Source organism: Pipra filicauda, unplaced genomic scaffold (genome assembly GCF_003945595.2).
Source record: "Pipra filicauda isolate LSUMZ 115617 unplaced genomic scaffold, ASM394559v2 scaffold83_size3615187_pilon, whole genome shotgun sequence".
NCBI classification, from domain to species: Eukaryota; Metazoa; Chordata; class Aves; order Passeriformes; family Pipridae; genus Pipra; species Pipra filicauda.
Genome location: NW_024105020.1, coordinates 169,468 through 194,018, shown reverse-complemented (window position 1 = coordinate 194,018; position 24,551 = coordinate 169,468). Strand labels below are relative to the sequence as shown.

The window sequence follows — 24,551 nt, the reverse complement described above, 5'->3', positions numbered from 1 at the left end:
AGAAAAAGAAAACAAAAACCCCCACAAAGCAAATTATTTATTCAAGACAGATGTACCTTTCAGCCCTTTACCTCTCTCTACCAGAGAGTATTGTGGATGCTTAAGCAATACATTGATCTGGCAAAGGGAAGAACAGAAGACATTTGGACCCTTCCCAATCTGGTTTCAAGCTTGTCAGCACTGGTCTAAACCAAGAAAACTAACTTAACAGAAGTTGATCCTGCTTCAAGTTGGGCTTGGACAACACCGTCTCCAGAAAAACCAGCCAGCCTAAATTTTTCTAGGATTTTTAACATGCATTGGGATGGTCAGGCCTCACTCAAAGCAATTAATGTTGACAAGGGGGTTATGGGACAATATCTTTAGGGGGTTATTGGCAATTACAGGCATTATAGGCATTGGTGATGCTGTTCATGGCTGCTATTGGATTTTTAGGAACTATTATCAGCCTTGTTACCTACTGAAAATGTGACATGCGTTCAGCCATCAGCTTTCTGTTGGCAGCCCTAGCCTCTGACCTCACACTGTCCTGCAGCTACAGCTGGTGCAGTGAACTGGACCTTTGGGACTCATTTCTACCTAAACTCAGCTATACTCTATTGATTACTTGTCTTAGAAGGAGTTGCCATCTGGATGATTTAGCATGGACCGTTTTCTAACCATTTTCTAGAGGCAAAACTAGCTGAAATCCCACTGTGCCAGAGTCACAACTTGTTTTGGGAGGTGTTTTTAATGCTTTCTGCATTACCTTTCCTCCACTGACTGGCTGGATGGATAGATGGTTGGGGAAATGCAAACCAGGGCTCTCCAGGGTGTATTTCCTGCTGGCTAATAAAGTCATGCTTATTGAGGCAGTTTTCCATTCCTTTCAGCATTGTGCTGCACTCCAACATTTGCATCCCAAACACCCTCTGTAAGAGCATCCTAAGCACCCATCGATGTTCCCACAACCTTCACTTCAGCCAAAGGAACAAACTTGACCTGACAGGTCTGTAGAAACCTTGCCAAGAGAACACAGACCTGAACTTCAAAACAAGAGCTCTTCCCTGTAGTTCTCACTCTGTTGGATTTTTGTCCCTCTTGATCCTCCTCTACACTGCCCACACAACCTGCGTTTGGCATCCAGCAGATGCCTGAAGCATTGCTAGTGCCTGCCTTGCCTGGCAGAGTGGGGCTGGAAAGCAGTCATGTCCTAAACACTTCTCTGTACTTGTCCTTTCTATTCCTCTCTCACTACCTCCCCTTGGAGACAACACGAGTTTCTGTGGTTTATCACAGACTACCTACCAGCCCTTACCACCCTTCCTTTCCCAGGGTTTCCTCACGAGTAGGTCCTACAGTACCATTGTGATGGCTCTTGCCCCTCCTGCTGGAAATGGAGAACACCTGGTCCTTCGACCCTGAAGCCAGGGCCATTAGCCCTGAGCAGTGAGGAGCAAGATGAGGAACACTGGCTGTCTTCTGCAGAGTATGCCAGCCTCACTTCCATTTTGCAGGGATATAATAATTCCTTTTTCCTGGGAACATGGGCTAGGCTCTGGCAGTAACTTTGCTACTGGCATCCTAAGGGTGAGTTAGGAAGCTCCAGTAATAAAAATTACCACCGTAAAATCTTGGTGGCACTTGCATCTTTGTTTCCCTAATTTTTATTTTTTTAAATTAAGCTCCCTTTCTACCTCTTTCCAGAGGTGCCTCTGCAAAACAGCACTCACTTCCACTGCTCAACTACCAGCTTATGCTCCCAGACCAACACCAGCTCTGTTTCAAGGTCTTCTCCTCAATGGTTTAGTAGTTCAGTTCATATTGCTCCAGGATGTCCATGCACCTGGCACTGACCCGACTCCCTCTGCAACTGCCCGATTACTTCGACTACACAGAGGCAGATCAAGATCTTCCAAAGCTGTAATGGCAGTGGTCGCTTTCATCTGAATCTGTAAAAACCCAGGTTCAGTCAAGGAAGAGGTAAGAGGCAAAACCAAAGTAAAATTCACCGGTTTTTAAGAACACCTGCTTATTTCCATTAACATCCTGCACTTGTGTAATTCAGCCTCTTCACCTGACCCTCTGTGTCAGTCACCCTGATGAATCCTCTATTTACCACTAGAAAACCTTTCCCCTTCACTTGGCCATTCACATTCCAGGGTCTATAGATCTATGAATCAACAACAAACATAATTAAAAGATTTTTTTATTAAAAATCAACATATATATACATTTGTACATTCCACATACTGCTGTATATGTTCACCAAATAACCACTAAGTCCGAAAGCCTTAACAGTACAGATTTCCACCTGAACAAATTTACTGCAGGGGAACTTCAGTTTTGCAATCAATCAGATGCTACAGAATGTCATTACCTTCTTTTCTTCTTTTCCCTTAAAAAGTAGCAGCACATTTAATTACCAGTGTTCACAAGGCATAAGCCCCAAAGTGTTGTACAACAAGAGAAAAATTAATTAGCAAATATAGGCAATAGGAAGAGAGCTCACAATGAAAATTTATTAGTTGCTGCCTATTATGAACAGCAGGATGTTAATAAAACACTTAGAGCCGTGCTGAATAGAGGGAAGAGTTATAAAATAAAAAGTTACTTCTTGATAGAACTGTATAACGCAAAATACTTTTCAATGTCATTCAGGACAGGAGTCCTGCAAAGAACAGATGTTATAAAGACTCAGCAGAGTTGGGATAACACTTGTGTGTTTAAACATGTAATAAAGTTCTCAGAAAACACACACATACTCCATCCCTACCACCAGCTTTCCACAGCTCAGGTTAGTAGGGTTTCATGGGGTTGATGTAAAAAAGAGACATTTTACTGAAGACAAACGTGCTCAAGAGTCCCCCAGACCTCTCAAGATTTATACCCATGTCAATTAAGTGCTAGAAAAGACAACAAAGGCTGGAAAGTTGCTGGAGACTGGGAGCAGGGGGAGCAAAGAGAGAAGTTATCATTGTAACCTGGACTCCTGAGCACACCCGAGTCACCACAGTATGGGCTGCCTGAGGAAGGCAGTTCATAGGTACCTGTGGTGTGCTCTGTGTAACGAATCCCAAATGCTTATTTTCTCCGGACTTTGACAATATTACAAGAATACTGATCTCAGTGTGACAACTTATCCATGTAAATAGAAGAAATGGAGATGTAATTGAATTCTTTCTCATGAATGTACAGCGTGAATCTTATTTTGAGCAGAGTGCCAGATTCTGAGCAATTTTTTCTCATCAGGATTTTTCCTCTTTTTGGCTTACAGAAGGAAAAACTGCATATGATGACATATCCGTATCATAGGTAATTTTTATGTGAGGAAGCATGGAGATATGAAAGGGAAGAAGAAGGTTTAACAAATGCTTTTTGTATGTACCATCAACTGTAACGGTGGATGGCTAAAAAATTCAGAGCTGCAATATTTCAGTAAGTAGAAGCTACATGTTAGGCAAACATGTCTTAGTATTTGCAGAGGCATCCGTATGAGAGACTAATCTTAGTTACTATGTCCTGAATCACAGACACACTATCACATTAAAAAAAATAAATCTATCTGCACTTCTGTTTTGGTTTTCACACATAAAAGTTGGAGGAGACTCACTGGAAAAGGGACAGAGATGAATTACAAACAATTTAACAACAGCTAAATTAAGAAGAAATATTCTGACAGAATCTCCTCTCTCCAAGGGCAGGTCTAAGACATCACATTTCCTGACTGTAGAGAAAAAGATTGCATCAAGCTTAAAGTCCCAGAAAGCATTTAATATCCAAACTATTCTTCTTTCCTGCCTCTCCTTCACGTATCCAGTCAGCTAGATTACCAGTCATTCCCTCCACACTGCTGCAGCCATACCAGAACTTAACACAGTAGCAATGCTGTCCCAGGACTTCACGTACATAAACCAAGAACGAACAAACTGACAGTGCCAAAATAAAAAGAGAAATGAAGTCGTTCCCCAGTGTGAAGTTCTCACCCAAGGGGTGTTGCAGTTGTCCTACCTAAGGAAATTTGAATGCAGACCTTTCACAAATTTCCTGGTGACAAAGTACGGAATACCACATACCACTCTGACAGAGGCCAACATCTCCACTCATCCAGTAGTATCCCCACTGCACACACGGTGGAACAGCATCGTCCTCCTGCCACCTCCCTGCTGAGCTCTTGCTCTGCCTCAGCCTCACATTGTTTTTTTTTTCTTTTCCCTTTTATTACCTAGGGATTACTTCTCAAGTCCACATTTCGGGGGAGGGGGAAGACCTAAAAGAATTAGATGCCCCCAATTTAAATATTAATCGCACTTTCAAACACCTATGATTGCAAATATGCTACCTTGCATTACTCTGATTTCTGTATTTGTTCTGTATGTCAGAACAATTATTATTTCTGCTGCATTTTAGCCAAAACACATATCTGCAAAAAAATATTAATAAAGGATTGTTTAATCTTTTACAGACATACCTTTTCATGCAATAAAAATTAAGAACTTTCCTGTGGCCTGGAATGATATGATCATTATTCCATTGCAACAGTAGTTGACAAGACTAAGTTCATCACAGCCTGGTGACTAGAATTAGTCTAAATCATGGAGAAGGGTCTTTGTTTTAATACTCCTTATTAAATAGAACAAAGAGCACACTGAGGACGCTGGTAGCATATGAAAGTATTTCTTATGAAATGCAGGCTACTGCACGTAAGTTTTACAATCTTAGTAAAAACCACTTCTTCTCTATCAGTAAGTATTTTGAGGACCAAGGACTAAAAATTTGTCTATGTCATCATTGCCAGTTGTATACACAATGTTCAAAACCCACGAATACAAGATAGTCTGCTCATACCAGTGCCACAGCAGAATCACTCAAGCCCGAATTGAGTCAGAAATGCCCATACCTGACTTCTTTGTAAGTGCCTCTCACTAAATATGGCTTACATATCTTAGTAGAAAGCACTACAAAATTCCTTACTTGGGTTTTTAAAAATAAATAAAATTCAACACAACAGTTATACTTTTCTAATTTCAAAATAAGGAAAGATTCAAAGGTCTTTTGCTTTAAAGCAAAGTACTCCCCATCCCAAGTGCTGTGTACAGCTCTGGGGCCTCAACACAAGAAAGATGTTGACCTGTTGGAATGAGGCCAGAGCAGGGCCACTGAGATGATCAGAGGGCTGGGGCACCTCTCCTGTGAAGACAGGCTGAATGCTGGAGTTGTTCAGCCTGGAGAAGAGAAGGCTCTGGGAAGACCTGAAGGGAGACCTCCCAGTACCTGAAGGGAGCCCACAAGGGAGCCAGAGAGGGACTTTGTACCCATGTAGTGATAGGACAAAGGGGAACAGCCTTAAGCTGAGGGTAGGTTTAGATCAGGTATTAGGAAAAAATTCTTCAGAGGGTGGTGACACACTGGGCCAGGTTGCTCAGAGAGGCTGTGGACACCCCACCCCTGGATGTGTTCAAGACCAGGCTGGATGAGGCTTTGAACAACCTGGCCAAGTGGAAGGTGTCCCTGCCCTTGGCAGGGGGGTTAGACTGGGTGATCTTTATGGTTCCTTTCACCCCAAACCACTGTATGATTCTGTAAAAGACATGGATATATTTTTCCCCTGGATTAGGTCTGGGTGCCCCTTCTTGGAGGCAGCGCTACACTTAGAAGCCAGTTTCGTAAGCCAACCTTTCTATCAAAGGAGACTGTATCTAGACAAGGCTCTCAGGCATGTGGTGTGATCCTTGGGGTGTCCTGCAGGAGTTGGACTCGGTGATTCTGATGGATCCCTTCCAACTCAGCATATTCTATGATTCTATAAAGTACCATGCACATACTCCATTTTGCTGTAAGTCTCCACTGATTTGGAATGCTGAAACACGGAAGCAGCTGCATGCTGGTCAGTAAGCTTGGCATTTATTAGAGCTTTACAGAATGAAAAGAAATGCTTTAACTTTGAAATACTTAACTTTTATTTAAAATTGTCATTTTTCTGACTTCTCTTGGGGAAAGCAGCCTCTTTTAAATTCCTGCTTTAAAATGGTTAAATAGCAATGTGAATACAGATCAGGGCAGTTAAATAAGGAGTTTGTGTTACTTGCAAAAACTTAGTTTACAGAATGTTTAGTAGAATATAAAAAATCCAGTACCCCTGTAGTGCACTTTTGTAGATTTCTTGCCAATTATACCTTCTTTCTGTGGTTTTGATTGCACGAAGTCATCAACAAGGACTAAAACCCATTCTTGTGAAGTTCCAACCTGCCTAAGTTATGTTATAGCAAACACTTCGCACATAATCTGTACACTTACGTATCAACTACATCTTAATCCTCCAAAGAAACTCTAGAATGATAAGATCAATTTATTCAACTGTATGTACAGTATATTTGCATATTAATAAATAAATCAATATTAAAGTTAAGGTCTCTTCCCCCATATAAAAGTGACTACAGTCTGACCAGACAATCTTTGTTGTTTTTTTTTTCTTCTTCTTCCAAGCACACCTGTGTGACTGAGGCTGTCAGCTTCCACTTACAGTTTATTACAGTAACTACAGGAGCTGAAACCCAACAGACCAGTGCTTAAATTTAAATTCCATATAGGTGGATGGGAGGGAGGTACTAAAAAGTGCATCAAGACCCAACATTTTGTAGAGCAAAAAAAATGAACTTCATAATGTGATCCTGGGGAAGAGAATCCAGCCCAAAAGAAGACATGCTGCATCAAACATTATAATTGACACACGTTTCTGTCTTGATGGTAAGCTGCACCATGCCAATCTTGTCCTGTCATGTTTCTAGAATTCCAACTCAATAGATGCCATCTCCACCTCTACCAACTTATGAACATCACATTCAGTGCAAAGTGACAGTTCTTAAAATAACTGTTTGCCTTGACTCAATAACATTCCTCCTGACTGTGAAGAAAAGGCTCATTTTCTTTAAGTGTTTATTCCTATATACAGAAGAGCCCATATTTGCACCTCTCCGTGTCTGGTAGTGAATTTTTTTTCTATCTACATTCATTAGAAATCAGAAAGATAAGTGGCAATATTTCATATTTACTGGAAGTTTTCCTTTTAACCCGAAAAACTAGCTGTCCATCTTGATTTATACTTAAAGTAGCTGCACTTCATCCTTTCTCTCCAGCCCACTTTCAATAGGGTGTAAGTCATGGGAACCTGTGGGACTGGAACACAGTTCAAGTCTGATTGCTGGAGCTGGAAGAGTGATGAGTCACATTTGAATTCAGATGTCTGTTGGCAGCACAGTGCGTGTGGACCACACTCCCATTTGGGTATCTTACAAATACAGGCTCACAGAAGGGATTTTGGCACACCTGACAGACTTTTTTGTCTGAAAGAAGAATGGGGGTTCCTCTTTGTTTAACCTAAAGAGAGAGAAAACAATTCCAAATATGAATCTAGCAAGAAAGGAAGGGAAATGATGAAGCATATCATTTCATATGGATAAAACAAAAACAATTTTAAGAATCTGCTAGGAGCTTTAAGCAACACTGCCCTAGCTAGGAAAAGAAGAAAGCTTCACAACTGAATTTACCATTAATGAAATCTACTAACAAGCTTCAACTAATATTGAGTTCTGGAAAAATTTTTTTACAAATTTTGACAGGTCTCCCTCCTAGCAAAAGAAATGATAACTCACACTTGTTAAAGTTTCTGCAATAACTTTGCTAATCTGTAGATTCACTTTCATTCAGCCCAGAAGCTCACCAAGGTTGTTCCTATTTCAAGGCCCACATCTTCCCTTTTGTTTTACAGGGAGAGCATAAAATTAGTTCTGAATCTAGTAGTCATAGCAAAAAACTCTAATAAATGCAGCAAATAAAAGTGCCAAGGACACGAAGACAACTTTTGTCCTAATTCTTCAAACTTCTTCTGATTATTATATATCAAAGGACTCAACTGTAATGCTTCAAAGTGCTTCCATTTAAAAAAACCCAGCAACCTACCTTCTCATGCTTGTAAATTAAGTTTTCAGCTTGTGCTAAGCCAAGTGCAACCTGAGTCATTCTTTTTGTGTGGATGCTTTGTCTCACTGCTCCGGTCAGGAATGGGGAGAGGAGCTGCACTGACCAGCTGTCAGGCACCACCTGCAAAACTAGACCCGCATCAAATTCAGCAGCGTGGTTATTCAAGAGATCCACAGCAGCCATGACTAGTGCACAGTCCGAAGTGCCTGGAGTTAAATACACTGACAGCAGCATATGGAAAAGCCTCCGTCTGTACTGCATGTCTCTGTTCTCAGAGTTCCATATACAGTATTCTTCAGCAGCATGGAAGTCCTTTAACTCGTGGACAAGGATATGCAAAGCCTTCTCATGTTCTTCTAGTTTCCCATATAAAATCGCACTTTCCATATGAAGGTCTGTGCCCTGGATTTTGTCTGTTAAGTGAGAAATAAAGCAATATTTGCTCAGTGGAATAGACAACTGCTCTCTCTCCCAGAGTCAATGCAAACATGCCCCCAGAACTCAACTCCTGCTATTTTTGCAGGGGTGCTGGCAACTACAGAGAGGACAGATCACAGAATCAACCAGGGTGGAAAAACCTCTGAGATCATCCAGTCCAACCCAGGACCCAACACCACCCTGTTAACTAGATGCTTGTAAGCACAGGAGTGCCTAGATGTATGGAAACACATCTCCAAGAAAAGAACACCACAAAATCTGGGACAAAAAAATTACTAAATAACAGGTGATAAGCCACTGTCTTGCATATTTCTGCACACACTGCTACCATGTATAATAAACTGTAAGATGAAGCTGCAATATTAAGCTCTGCTTCTCCCAATACTACAAGTAGTTACAAAATAAAGTCCATAAAACCCACTAAAGATCAAATAGCACTTTCCTTTAAGAAAAGGACACTACAAACACTTAATCCAGTGTGACAGTTTAAAGTTTAAGTGTCAGCAATAGGCAGGTGGAGTGACAACTTCATCTGGCATTTCAAGATAAAGTAGAAAATCCTCTACTTATTGTAAAGGTGATAAAGATTTGGCATAGGCCTATACAAAATGTATGGAAATACAATGTTTTTCTCAACATAATATTCTGGTTATCAAGGAAGAACACACTACCTTGCATTGATGTCACTTCCAAGTAACATTAAGAGTTGAAATACAGGATTTCTTACTTGAAAAAAAAAAATCTATTTTGTAACTCTTGCCCTTAAAAATTTATTTAAAAACTAAAAGATGAAAAAGAGGAAGAGTTTCAATGACTGTGTTATACTTGTACATTATCTGTCATATAACATTTTGCTGTCTGGAAAGGCAAGGGAACATTAAACATTGGTAAATTATTTTAGTTGCTACTCAGCTATTTTTATTTCCACATCCACTGGATTTTTTCCATTGAATTTCAAAAAAATCATTTAACATCGTTCAGTGCAATAACAAGTCACTTCCCTTCATTCAATATTCCATCCTTCCTTTCATCCTTCAGCCATCATCCTCCATACCAGAGAGGCTTTAAACACATGACTTCTTAATTGCAGTGTGTTTTGGAAACCAGTGGATGAAACATTAAAAATTAACCATTATAAGCACTGACCAAGGAAAAGATTTAGCTCAACTGTTGCTTGCCTTACACCAACAGTAAGATGTATGTTGCACTTTTCACTCAAAAAGATGCTCATGCTTTTGTTTAACATGAACCCCAGCTTTTTGGGTGAGAGTTTCAAGGTTACGGACAACAAACAAGTCCTTGATAATCAAATTCCTCCAGGTTTCACTTCCATTCACTGAAAAACAGACTGCTTAAAAATGAACTTGTAAATAAATAAATAAATAAACTTTCATTTGCAAAAGGCTGTCACAAGTTACATGCTCATCATTAAGAAAACCACTATTACAACAATTGTATGAAGATATTTTTTCTAGTCAGTTATGGTATTTGGTCTTTGGTGCAGTGCCAAGCATATGATTGTACCTCATGAGCTATAGGAGAACACGGACAACACTATATGTTGATATGACTTCTAAATTAACTTGTGTCTGTTAGAAATATAGCCTACCAAGCACACACACCTAGAAACCTCAGATCTCTCAGTTTTATATCCTTGCAAGGACTTTTATTTTGTTTCCTGCTGGAAATGACATACAGCATTTCTAACAGATGACAAGCAACTTACCCAAAATAAAGCGAACTCTATAAAGATCAGATTTCTGAAGCAAACTTCGTAATTTAAACAGCAGTTCAGTTGTTTCTGTACAATTATCTGTGGTCTCAGATTTTAGCTGAGTTATTGCCTCCAAGTACAAGACAGCCAGATGAGTATGGTACTTCTCTTTCTACAGATGAAAAGAACAATGTTAGCTCAGTTTGCAAAGATAACTTCCTCTCTCCCCCAGTAATAGTGATGAATATTTATTTAATTATATAAAAATGTATTTTAACTTACTTCATTTGAATTAATCACAAAGTCTTTTGTCCATGCAGATAGACAACTTAATTCAGACCAGCTTCACAACATACACTATACCTCTAAGCATGGGATTCCTCATATTCGGGTATGTTCTTTGACCTTTTCTATTTCTGCAATAAAATCTGACAGACAGAGCTACCAGAGGTAGACAAGCACTCTGTAGGCACAGTACTTTTTCTGTTATCCACTACCTAATATTGATCAAAACAAGTTGATGATTTGACTGTTTGAAATACTCTCAATCATTCGATCTAAATAATTTACAAGAACCTAGTAATTTCTAAAGACTGAACTGATTTATAAGCCAGTCTTTACTAGCAGGTAGATTTCATTGCAAATTATTTTTGTTACAAATAGTCTACAAGGCATTGTGTATAACTCAAAAAGTTTGTTTGAAAATATCCATGATATCAGAGACCAATACCTTCATCACTCATGGTGTAACACACCTTGACATATTTGCAATAGTGATAAAGGGAAACTATTGATTCAACACATGTATTTGAAAAATGTATATTAGTGAACTGGTCATCATTTCTGCCAAGTTCTTTCACTGTTCATTTCCTTGCTTTATTTGCAGGTTAAAGTAATTTCTCCTGTGCTTAAAATGTCTCATATCCAAATACAACAATGTTTGGCTGCTTTTGTACTGTGCTAAAAAACCCAAAGGTAGAATACATTGTCACGTAGGACTTGTGAATGCATCTTTTGGACATTCAACATTTAGAGTGGTTTGGAATTCTACAGTGAGGGGTGCATGGTTTAACTTGATAATTAATTGCTCAAATCTCTCCAGACAGACAGAATCAAACACTCCTACTAGCAAAACATTGAATTAGCAATTTTAATATACTGCTGCCATAGTGCACTAGGATTAGCAGTTGCTCAATCATTTTTTTATGATCTTACCAGGAGGTTTGAGCCTCAATGAAACAGAAAAGTGTGCAATAATCAGATGCAAAAAAACCCCCCAGAATCTGAGGGGAGGTAACTGTCTTATCAGAAGAGTTGAAAAGTTCAAAATAATGCAGTTATCCACTCCTCATTGTTTACTTTAATCTTAAAACCATTCCTACCCTACTCTGAGTACATCTGAAAGACTTCATATTATGCCTATTTCTTCTAGCCTTTGCCTTTTTTCAAGCTTGCTGATCATAACTTGCATTCTGAATCCTATGACTACCTTTTACCATTCTCACAGGACTCACCTCTATCTTTCTTTCCAGTACAAGATGCTCTAGATATTTGACACGTGCTTTAGGATATTTGTTAAGGCAAGTGATGATATCATCTGGATTAATGTTTTTCTCCTGTTCTTCCAAAGGCCTTTTAGTGAAAATCTGTACGCCAACCTAGAAAGAGTTAATTGCATTTAGGAACTCAATTGCATTTAGGCAACTATTTTATTAAATAAGTATTTAAAATTAAAAGGTAATAGCAGTGTTGGATTAGTTAGTGCATTATTCAGGAAGATAAACAACAAAAAACTGTGCTCAATACCACAGGATTACACTACTCTGTGTTTACTGTGATCTCACTCACTCCTATCTCCACTGCCTCAATCTGTAATCTATATATCATCCAGCCTAAAAACCTTGGCTTGGGCACAACTTCCACCAGCCACAAAGAGTATTGAACAGATTTGCAGAACTGCAGAACAAGAGATTTCAGCCTTTGTAGCAAGAAAGTTTAATTTAAAACCAGAATGTTTTAATCCTTTTCACATGTGATGACGTAGAGCAAGAGATTTCTGTAATGACCAAAACAAAAGTTTAGCAATCTGCCATGGTACAAAATAACTAAGCTTTAAATTAATACAGATCAGGAAGTGACAAGTTCCATCAGCACAGACTCTTTAATACAGGATCAAAACATCTCACTTAACACCACACCAAAATGATGTTGCAATTTATTTTTTTTTAAATTTTGGTGGATTAAGTTAATTCTGCTATCAATGAAGTTTTGTCTTAAAAGAAGGCTATTTATTCCATGTCCTGGTGTACACAGATACCACCCATTCGTGGAATATATTTTAAAAAGAAGCAGCAGCAAGAATTAATCTGTAAATTGATTTACTTATTTTAAGATTTGAAAATTATCTTACTCAATATGAAGAAAACAGAAGACATGCTGTATTTTTCATTGTACACAATGCCCTAAACTTTGTTTTCAGAATTAAAAGAGGCAGTTATCACTAGCACTTGTCAAGAGAGGGACTTAGAAGAACTTAGAACATGGAAGTTTTCTTCTGCTGATCACTATTTAACTGGCATTAAATATTCTGCATAAAGGCCAATTAACTAGCAGGAAGGACCAACACAAAGGAAAACCCAAACACCACTGCAGAGAAACACTGGTGTTCTGTGAAAAGTATATCAATCACAAACCTCTTCATTCTTTTGTAAAATCCATGCAGAGTACTTCCACACAAGGTCTTGGTCTGAGCAGAATGTCAGGAAGTCTACTATATATTCATAGAGATCTGAACGTGTAGAATCTTCAATGTCTCCATCAACTATTTTCACCCATAACTGCAACAAAAACATACACATATTAAAGTGCTTAAAACATGTAACTCTTCCACCTCAAAATTTATGCAAGTTACTACAAGATTTGTGGAATTAGAAAGAGTTGCCAGGAACACCAATTGCAAGGAACTTCAGTGGTCACTAAACTTTGGCCATCGCAGTTTTCTCTTGCACCTGCCACATTCACCCAATTCAGACCCCATGTCGTGTGTGTTCTCATTCTGAGAGTGACTGAAGGAGGTACACTAATCACAAAGAAAGCTTCTATCAGAAGTCCTTCTCTCCAATGCACGGTATACTTTTCATGTGTTCTGCATGTTTGCAAGACTAAAAGCAAATTATACAAGCACCTTAGAAGAAAACCTGACTTTTTGCTCTTCTTTCATTGTGACTGAAGAACTTCAAGTACCATATGATATTGTTTCTATATACATTATAATCGGAATTAAACAGGTGCCATATCTAGCAGAACAGCTTAGCAATAAACCTTGTTTCTTGAAACATCAAGAAAAATATTTTGCACGTGACAAAGGTACATATTGCCTTTGTTGTCCTTACTGGTTTTCTGCTCAGGCAATTAGTATTTACACAACTGACCTGAATGCATCTGATAGGGTTACTATGATTAATGTGCTCAAAAGCCACACAATAAGGCAAACTATTTAAGGTACTGGATGTGGTCTGAAACATACATGCTATGTATTCATCAAGAATTTACTAATTTCTCTAGATGAAGTTATGCAGACAGGAACAACAAAATTACTGTGTGACATCAGACGGAGGGTCCCCAGAGGTATTAATAACCCAGCTGAAACTTAAGATCCTGCAGAATGCATTCACTTTCCATCATCAGATAAGGAAACAGACTCTCAGTTGCTGTCCATGTCTGCCATAAAGATTATAATACTGTTTTGCTGTGTGTACACAGATCAATCAGCCCAGGCTATACTCCTGAAGTCCCATAAATATCTTTTAAAGTGATCATTTGATTATTTTAGCACTTCTGTCTAACTTTTAGGAATACAAACGTTTGTTCTGGTGTGCAGTTTTGCTTTAAAAATAGCATACATGCATCTAAATAGCTGTCAACTTGAGTAAGCTCTTCAGACTTTTAACATCTAGCATATTAATTTATTCAAGACAGTCTTAGCATAAGTTTCAAGTTTCTCATATATATACATACACATTACAAGTTTTCAAACAGATAAATCAATACCTCAGACTTATCTCAGAGCTAAATCGCTATTTTGGAATGGTTTACAGATGACAGTAAAAGTTTTATTCTAACCTGAAGCGCTGCAGCATCCTGACCATTGTAATGATACAGGAGACCAAGAGCAAAATACCTGTAAAGAATGAGAAAATAATATTAAAATTGCTAGAACTTTTCCATTGATTTAATTATGGATGGATTAGCACAGAGTATAACAAATAATTGCTTACAATGACATGTTCATGGCCATGTCTACACTTGAACACTAGTCTCTGTAGGTTGTTTTTCTGAATCGAAGGAGAGAAGTTCTGCCTTAGAAACGTGTCTCCATCGCTCCTGTCTCCCAGTTTCCAGTTACTAGATCCAACTTAGGTAAAGTATGTGCCAAATTACAGATGTTTCCCATGCCATTCTTTCAATTTTATGGAAAGACTTAACACATTAACTCCAAATAGATATTCCTCCAATGGTTAATCAGCTTTCATTAAATCAAATTTCACTATGTTTTTACTTAAACTCTTGTTTTACTATCAGAAAAGTTTTTTTTCTTTACTGCAGCACGAAGTCAAGTCAGGCAAAGAAGAGCTCTGTACAGTGCCATTACAGAGTGGCTTTTGTGTACTGTAAGAAAAATACAACTAAGTTCTGCGATGGCTGTTCTCATGGGACAATGTTCTAATATTCATTCACATCTACAAAAGTAGAGGCCATGCAAACCACATTTGCCAAGAGGTTTTAACAAAACACCTGAAATAAATGAAATCACTCTAAATATAACCACAATTAAAGACTCTGCCTTACCACTGTACTACAGTGGTACTGCACCACACAATTTAAAGCTTAAAGAAATTAAAACCAAAACAGACATACTACCTAGGACTGGAGTCTGTATTTTACACATTTACTACATAATGTTTCATGCTTAATGACTGTCAATTCTCTGCCTGCTGACAGAGAATTGAAGTCATTTGCACTGAAATCTTAAGGAACCTCCTTTTGGTGAATCAGTGGGAACACAAAGTATGCAATTCAAAAGTAAGAGCTCCTTCCCTGAATAAGCAACAATTTTAAAGACAGATAAATGGTTAATAGTTCCTATCTAATGCAGTGCATGCTTTAAGGCATCTCTTCATTTTGTGTACAACTACTGCAGCCATTCAACTCTCCCATTATCACATGGGCAAACAATTCACTTTTTTCTCCCAAACTGGTATCAATTCTTTATTTTTTTATTGGTTACAGAAAATTTTAAATGGAGAACTCGCTATTTACCATGCATTTCCTTTACCTCAGACTGTCAATCAATAGCTTTTCATCAATATTTTTAAATGCTAACAACGTTAATTCAGACTGAGTTGTCTTTTGGATCTATAAGCACAGAAACTGCAAGTACTTGAACACACTGTTCTAGAAGCCAGTAGCATCTAAGAATTTTCCCTCTGGTCTCGAAGGCGCAATAGTCAAAAAAGCCACTCACTTCTTGTGTTTTTCCAGCCAGGCAGCACTATCTGTCAAAAGACAAAAGTTCTCTGAAACTAGCAGGTCCAGCAGGCTTTCATGATTTGCCTCTGCATACAGCTTGAGTAAAGCAGTGTCGATATCCTCCTTGTAGCCATTCGCAACCTCGGTGCTGCGGACTTCATTCAAGTAACTCATGAGGAATCGTTTGCACTTTGTCATCTTCTCCTGGTCCCCTTGGGTCAGCTGGTTTAGGTCAGCATACTCGTGCAGAGGGGGATGAGACCGGATAAATGAAGAGGAAGTAGGCAACAGGAAGGGGTAGAGAGAGATCAGCTCCCGGACATCAAGCTGGCCGCTTCTGCAATTACAGTGTCAAACTAGATGAAGCAAAAAGAAAGAAAAAGTATACATAGGCACAAAAAAAAGATGTGTGCTCACATATGCTTAGAGTCAGGACACTAACAAGTTGTCAGTTTCTGAAAGCTATTGTCTTCTATGCTGGAGAAAATATATGCAGAACAAATCTGGAACTTTTTTTTGCTATTTCTTTATTTGTTTTACTTATCATTCTTTTTCCTTCTCTAGACATAGGAAGCTCCAAGAATTTGGAGACTGGCTAGCCTTTTGCTTTTGACATCCTACAGCTGAAGGGCGCATATACTTTTATCCAGCAGCAAGTTGTAATATAAATATGCCATGCAAAACATTTTTCTTTAGGCCTAGATTGAAATTCCTCAAGCTTTTGAATACTGCATGTTGTGATAGAAGAATGAAATGAATGGGGTTTTTTTTGGGTTGTGGTTGTGCAATGGACTGAATGTTATTTATGTCTTAAACATTGTTGAAATCATATAAAGACTTTTGTCAAACTGCAAGAAAGCAGCAGCCTGTCTGCAGCCACTGAAGCACTTTTCCCCCACTCCCCAATGCCTCCTGACTGGAATTTGGACTGTGACTGGGAACTTGAGATAGGACTATTGTCTAATCATCTCAGGTCTGAGGAGAGGTAAACAAGGCTCAGGAAAGAATGTCTCTGTGTTAAGAATTCAACCTAGCTGAGATCAGTGGGTGGCAGGGGAGAGGGGTTTTTGGTGTGTGATGGTGAAATCTCTCCTCACTAAACCAAAGCAGTAACCCCCCCACCTCCAGGAAGACCAGGTACACAAGGGACATTCACATGAGAGGCAGCTGAGAAGGGGTCATAAACCACCAAAGACCCCCAAAGTGCCCCCCAGGGTCCAGAGTCCATTACAAGAGACTGCAAAGCTTCCCCCCCCGCCCCCTCCCATCCCGTCAACGGGAGGTGCCTGGCATCTCCTGAATGTATACTAATCCATTGGACTCTGTTTTTGGGAGACACTCACCACCAAGAAGACCAGAAGAACTGGACCGACAGGACATTGCCAGGTTACACACAGTGGTGATAAATTTTCTATTTTAATCTCTCTCTGTCACTCTCTTTCTTCTCCCCCCTTCAATTCCTTTTTCCTATTTCTTTCTCTCTCTCTTTCTGTGTCACATTTACCATTAAATAAAACCTATACTACTGACTCTGGCATCTAGTCTTCTTTGCACCTTAATTCAAGCAGAGGCATTTTTAATAATTTTAATAACCAGACCACAACAGGTTGTTGGGGTTTTTCTGGTTTGGTGGGGTTTTTTTTTTTTTTTTTTTTTTTTTTTTTTTTTTTTTTATGGCAAACAACTCCCTAATTTTCACAGCCAGAATGACCTCTCTTCCCAGGTCTTGCTTCGGGAGAACAGCAAGACATCAGGATTTATATTTTAGTTCACTGTCAAAAGCTTTTATTCAGAATTCATCTTTAAAAATGAACATTCTTGAAATAAAGGAGATACTGTTGCTGAAAAAAAATCAAAATGATCTTGACAGTTCTCTGAAAGAAATCCTGTTTTGTTACTACACCTTTGCAAATAAAACTCTTCAAAAATAGTTCTTATCTATATAGTGATCAGCGAACTCAAAAGACTTTCTCTTCACAACCTTGATTGGAATGAATTCCAAAAAGAAACAAATTATAACCCAGAAGTAGCCAAAGCAGCAGATTTCTGCAGGCCGTAAAGTGTGAAAGATCCTCACAAGCAGGTTCATCCCTTCCATACTGTTGTAAGGTAACTGAAGAGTGGGGCGTGCTCTGCATTGTTCACTTGTTGCCATTGACACAGTTCCGAAACCATCCAGGAAATATGAACTAGTGGGAAGCATCACCATGACTACACCTGTTTAGAACTTCTTTTTAATACTATCCTTTGGTTACAAAAATCTATACCAGAAGAATGACATTCTGGGAGACAGCAGCAACAGCAAATTTAAAAGCAGCAAGTATCCTGCTCCAGAACCTCATGACTGCAAAGCACAGGAACAGCAACATGGACAACAGAGGACCACAATATAGAAAAATCTGAATATGAGAAGCCTTCCCATAAGAAGAGGCTTGACCAGCAGGTCTTTCCGATTCATACACAGAGCTCCTACTGCCTAAAAACCACCTCCTCACTAGAACAGTCCACCTCTTTCCAAGGGTAAAGTGTTCGTGCCTACTTTGCAGATTTCTGCAGCTGAAATGTCTTTTTAGTTCCTCTTTTCAGACTTAATATTTGGCTTAGAAATTCTGAGATCTACATTATGACGGAACTCACAAGGAGACGAAGACTTTTTTTTTTAGAGGCAGAATAACGAAGATGTAGCAAATTCTGTCAGTGGTGTGACCTGATGGCTCAAAGAATATTTGAGTTTTCAGTATGAACTTGTTACAGTAATCTAACTGCAGTTTTGACTAGTCCAGCTCCTCTGAAGGTCCTGAGAACCTTCTATTACATGAGATGTTTTACACTAGAAAACTAACCCTATTTGAAGAAAGATTTTTTATTTTGCTCCAAGGTTCTTCCCTGATTCATTTTAGAACAGAAGTTAACCCATAACTTGAATAAAATCCAAAGGCTACTCAAAATTTGTGCAGAAACAAGGAGTCAATAAATTCGGAGAAATTCATGTATAAACATTCGTTCTCTTGCAAGCTATGCTGTCAAGTATTTGGAGGTGGCCTAAGCTTGAGATGGAGACTATGACCATGCAGATGGATGAAGTTAAAAAATGCTATATTTAAATATGCCCCTTATAATAAGCTTTAAAACATTTTCCAACTTCTACAGTAGCTTCTGAGTCCTTTCATCTTACCATCCAACTTTTCCTAGATGAGAAAGTAGTCAGCTACTTTCTGACTAGTAGTCAGCTACTACCTCTGACTTCACAGACTCTGGCCTCAATGATGATCTGTTTCCAAAGGGAGAAATAGCTTTCGAGGAGAATCAGCTTCCAGCTTGGGATAGCCCAAAGCCTGAGCTGTGAATCACCAGTGGTTCTCTCAGCAGGTCTGACTCAAGCTCATGTTATACAGTTTTGCTCTCCCCACAGCAGTGGCAATCAGAAATCAAGCAGCCTCCTCAGAAGGGGGCTTCCACAAGCTTCTTAAGGAAAAATAGCAAATACCAAACAATGACCAAGAAATGCATGAATGGCTAACATTCATCCCAAGGCTTATGGCTTCTGGGATCTGTGGATGTCTTGTGGCTCTTTCCACTACATCTGGACAAAACCATTTAAGAGCAGGTACAAAGGACGTCACCTCTTTCGAAACACACATCCGAGTCTTCAGCTTCTAACATCTCAGGTTTAGTAAAATATAGGTAGCAACTTATCTCACATTAGAAAACAAACTCAAGACAAGTTGAGTCATCAATGTTAAGAGACAACTTCCCTTCAATCAATTCTGCATTAGCTCTTTTTGGGCTTCATATATACAAATAATTCAATAGGTAGAATCCACAAGTTTTCAGGAAACTTTGGTCTAAATTCAGACCCTCATATTTACAGATATCAGAGATGTCAAAGAAGCCTACAGTATTAACTATTTTGCCCAGATCCCACTGGCTGTAACAGAAGCTTAAATTCTGAAATCATTTAAGATGCAAATCTTACACTGTCCCTACTTCTTATTTCTCAAGGCATAAGTACCAGCAATTTTTTAACCTTTCCAGAGTAGGAGACACTTATTCCTAAAGCCTCTCTATAGATTTTATGAGGTGAGAAATATCATGAAAAGAGTTAACATTTTGATTTGTTAAAAAGAGCAATAAAGTTTAGAAAAGTATCTGGTGTGTCAGAATGTAAGCAACATCCAATCAGTGAAAAAACACTGAAGAGAAATAGTTTCACTGTGACAGCTGCCAATACCTCAGTAAGACATCTAGAATTCAGCAAATGGCCTGCTAATCAGCGCTGATTGGTCTAAATGCATGTGACCCTCTAATGATAGTAACATGAAATAGCATAAATATAAATCACAGCTACATAACACAAACACAATTCTGTTATTGTTTATAACAGAATTTGTCAGACCAAAGAAGCCCTACTGCGACAGCTCACTCAGTTTAAGATTAACAGATCCAGCTGAAGAAAATTCTCCTCCCTTTGTTGGCTACTTCAGTTTCAATAAAACTATCACTTACTTCCTTTTTGTCAACCTTCTTCAGTATTCAGAAGTATCAGCATAACCACAAGGAATTTTGCAAAGTATTCCTCTTAAAAGTTTCAGTATTTAAGAATTAAGAATTTAAGCATAAGATATAACTGTTTCTTGACAGGTTATCCAAGAGGGATAATCGATGCAAGAAAACAAAGACCTTTAGTCCAATATAGTAGTTTCCCCAGCTAACCTGTAACTGATAGATATTTTCTGAGTAGTAAGATAATCTCACTTCATATTTGTCCAGAAGTAGGCTCAAATCCCACCAAGTTCCTGAATGTACTGCTATCACTTTGTTTCACTGCTTAAACCCATCTTTTCTCAGATAGGTATCAAGTTTCCCTTTGGCATTAAGACTGAAGTTCTTTCTTATTAACACAACACCTACCGTGCAACACATCGGAATGGGAGGAAGTATTTGCACAGACTGCCATTATCTTTCCCATTTTTCCTCTGAGCATCAGTAAGTCTAAAATGAGCAAGACTGATTGAGAGTGTATCAGGACACACCCAGATACTACTTTAATTGGGTGTGTTCACCAGGGCTGAAAATCAAGGAACCTAGATTCCATAACAAGCTTTTTTAGAGTCCCCAAAATACTCTGAATAGTTTATGTATGACTGGACAGAAGAAAAGCACAGATAAACTTATCCTTGCTTTCCTCCTCAAGCAGACATCAGCAATTCATGAACTGTTGTTCTGCTTTGGAGTTGCAGCTTTTAGAGGAAGGGAACAGCCTGGAATGCTGACTCAGCTACAAAATTCATGCCTGGACAGCATGTTCTCATGAAGCATGTTTGTTTCTGTAGAGGAGCTCCCACAATCCTATTCACTAAAGCTTATTTGTCAGATGGACTGACAGCTGGATGGAGGCTGCATAACTGATCTTGAACTCCTTCCACAAGGTGGTGGAGCTCCCTGCAGGATACATTTTCCTCTTCTCACTCCTTTTCAAAGATTCCCAACTATGTACAGATTGTACTCCTACTTCAGATACACAACACAGGGTTCAGATACACAGTGCGTGTGGAAGATTATAAGGGTGGAGGAAGACTGCAAGTTGCTCACTAATGACAAAAATTACAGAGTGATACAGAAAGTGCTTGAGGCTGGAAGAAATTGCAAACAAACGCTACTCAGGCCTTTCCTGTCAGTCCCTCATCTTCACTCAGAGTACACTGCCCATTCAAGCCCAGTGTCTCCCATTACACTGGCGAGCAGGAGGTAAAATGGCAAAGTCCCTCATCGGTAGCAGAATTCCCCAAAATCTTTTCTTCAACTCATTTCCATAAACCCAAGGACAACTTTTTTCCTACACTGTACATGTTTACAATATACAGAAAACTATCTAAGCTTAATCCTATTCCATAGACTCTACATAGGTTTAAACTGAATTTCAGCAGATAACAAGGAGAGTTATTTTATGTAGTCAGCACGGATTACACTAATAACAGACAGTGCCCCATCACAGAATGAGGCATGGCTAGCAGAAATGAAATTATCAGGTAGAATAAAGATAGCTAGCGGAATTTTCTTAATGCAAGTGGAATACCAAGGTCAATTTATAAACATGTGACTGCTGAAATGGCTAAACTGGGAAAGTTAATACAGACTTCAAGAACAAATAATCAATCTGCTTTCTGGAAAAGGTCTAGCAGAACAAGTGTTAAAACAAATTCAGTATCAGCATCCTCAAAAAAGTTAGAGCACTTGTATCAATAGTATTTAAATTGTAACTAATATTTAAATTATACCTTTTTGTTAAAAGTTTTTTAAAAAAAAAACCAAAGCAATATTCATGCTGTAAATCACAGCACAGGCTCAATAACAAAGCCTTGACCCCCATGGATATAAAGTAAAAAAATCTCCACATATACAACACTCAAATATCTAAAGCTACTGTATGCTAGCATACAAAAGAAAAAAACCAGTTGCATTAACTCTTCAGCTATAAAGTTGTTTCAATGTTACTTTGTTCTTACCCCCAACAAAAACATTTTCTCACAGTGAACTCACAGCTGCATCAAAAGCCATTCAAGTTTTTAAACCCAAGAACACTAACTCCTTATTTAAAGAAGGTAAATTAATAAATTTCTTGTCACACAATTACCTGAAGAGTTCTTTTGCTTCAAGGAACTGAAGCTGTGCAAACTGTATAAAACCTGCTTGCTGCAGGATTCGTTTGTACATTACCTATGAAAAAGAAGGGGGGAAAGAAAAGGTTTATTATATTTGTATTTACATAGTGCTAATTCCAACTGCAATAGCTACCTGCCACAACACTGAACACATGATCTTCAACCACACTTGTCAAGTCACATGCAAAATAAAGCCTTGATCCTCTACATTTTAAGTTATGTACATACTGAATCTGCTGCCCAGACTCAGTTTCTTACACAAATTGTTGTGTGCTCAGGAGTCCTTATTAAAAGCAAAGTCAACAGGCAGTAAGTTGAATTTTTCCTGTTCACATAATGACTTATCTGACATCACACCAATTTGCCTCAAGTTTCTGCTCGAATTATTTGTAAATGTAAAAGTCAATGGTTATCTTTGAAGTTCTCCATGATTCAGTAAGCACAAGAAAAAAAAAAAAAAAGGTAAGGATGGTCCCACTTGACCACACACAGCCACTTCCTTCCTGTGTCATCTCACTGCTACAGCAACCTTGCTGGCAATTCTGTCTCACCCCCAGCTGATGACCATAATTTTGACTTTTGTTATTTTGATTTTTTTTTTAAAATAAAAATACTTCCAAAGCAGTTCAACTTATCCAATATGAAGTAAATTATGCAATGTAGATCAAAAAACAGTTAAAAACCAACTAAAACATATGAAAAGCTATTTGTTATCAAGTTTTACTGTTAAAGTCACATCTAGACAGAAAATGTTGAAAAGAAGTTCATCAGAAAAAGAACATAAAAACTACTTTAAATGATAGGTAGTTATTAAATCTGAATGGTCAACCAATTACACAAGATTAAATGAAATCCTTATGCCTAGAATACTTTTAACAGCAAAAGAGAACTACTAAAAGCAAGGAACCTAAACTGTGCTCTGCAAAGCATCCCGTTTGTGACAATGTTGGTATTTTGGCAAATACACCCAGCTACCTCCACATGCCTTCAGTTTTTCCCTTCAACTTGCTCATGAATATACAGCTTTCTAACATTTCACATTGTACATGAAGGCAGACTTAAAACAGACTTAAAAAAGACCATTTTCAATGAAAATACCCTGAGAAACTACAACACAATAAGAACACATTCCAGGCAGAAATTACTAAAGAACATCAGACCTCGAGTACAGTGGATTGATTCTGTAACTGATGATTTTTCACCTTGATTAAAGATTATGGATTTACCAAGAGAAAAGCTTGGTTTCAGTCCATTTAGTCATGCTTTAAGTATTTCCTTAAGACGAACCATTAGTAATCTTGGTAATTAGCAAGCCACTGAAACATATTGATTTGTAAGGTTCTGTGGGATTTTTCTGGACTCTCCAGTGTGGAGGAGAGAAGGGGAAAGAGAAATGTTATCTGGCACACTTTTTCAGACAATATGAAAATATAAAATTAATATAACAATATAAAATTAAATGAACAATATTTCAGGACATCTTTATATGAATTAATGTTTTACATTCATGTGTAATAATTCAAAATACACAGTTAACTAAAGTTAGTTTTCTAAACCTAAAAGGGAATTTAACTACGGTTATAAAGTAAAACTTCCTCAGGTGATTAATTCATAAACTAACCAAAATATTGTGGATTTCTGATAGTGTTATTACATCAATACACAGTAATCTGTGAACTGATGAATACCCACCTAGTCACATTCTTAAGGCCACTGCTAAAGGATTTCAATCTGCAAATAATCTGCATCTTGTGGCAGCAGAAAAACTTTAAAATCTGGCTTGACTTTACAGAAAAAGTCTTCTCACCATGCTGACTAGTATCAAAAGTAGATAGGCTGGAGTTTTTATCCTCCCTCAAAGTCTGTTTTCAATTTTTGCAACAGAATGATCACTAAAACTTACATATTTAGTAAATTATGATATTGTAATTAAGCTTGAATTTATCTAAGACACTGAAAATACTGCTTTAATTGCAGAGCTTAGTCTGTACAGCATCTTTTCAACAGAAAGTTGAAAAGAGCACATTAATAGTGTAACTACAGCTTGAAGGAATAGTTTTAAATCTAAACTGATTAAGTGGTATTCACTTTCCTTTAAGTGTTGACATATCTTCACTTCTCCCTGCATGCAACAGAAAAGTTGTAGAATATCTACAGACAGGTGCTTTCCCAACTTTTTGAAGATGCAGTGATAGAATAGGGAGCATCCAGGTAGCTTGTTAGTCAACAAGATAAACATTAGACATTAG

At 38.2% G+C, this 24,551-nt stretch overlaps 1 protein-coding gene across 1 annotated transcript in view; it reads right to left on the bottom strand.

The window, feature by feature from the left end:
- Positions 1-5,861: 5,861 nt before the first annotated feature.
- The window catches only part of TGFBRAP1 (transforming growth factor beta receptor associated protein 1), a 33,950-nt gene continuing 15,260 nt past the window's right edge, over positions 5,862-24,551 (bottom strand). Inside the window, exons 5-12 of the mRNA XM_039390568.1 lie at positions 22,275-22,357; positions 15,636-15,977; positions 14,234-14,291; positions 12,805-12,948; positions 11,626-11,769; positions 10,124-10,283; positions 7,939-8,372; positions 5,862-7,356 (exon numbers count right to left, since the gene is read on the bottom strand). Of these exons, the coding sequence (XP_039246502.1) occupies positions 7,168-7,356; positions 7,939-8,372; positions 10,124-10,283; positions 11,626-11,769; positions 12,805-12,948; positions 14,234-14,291; positions 15,636-15,977; positions 22,275-22,357 (1,554 nt within the window). The 3' untranslated portion in view covers positions 5,862-7,167. The remainder of the gene's footprint in view (positions 7,357-7,938; positions 8,373-10,123; positions 10,284-11,625; positions 11,770-12,804; positions 12,949-14,233; positions 14,292-15,635; positions 15,978-22,274; positions 22,358-24,551) is intronic.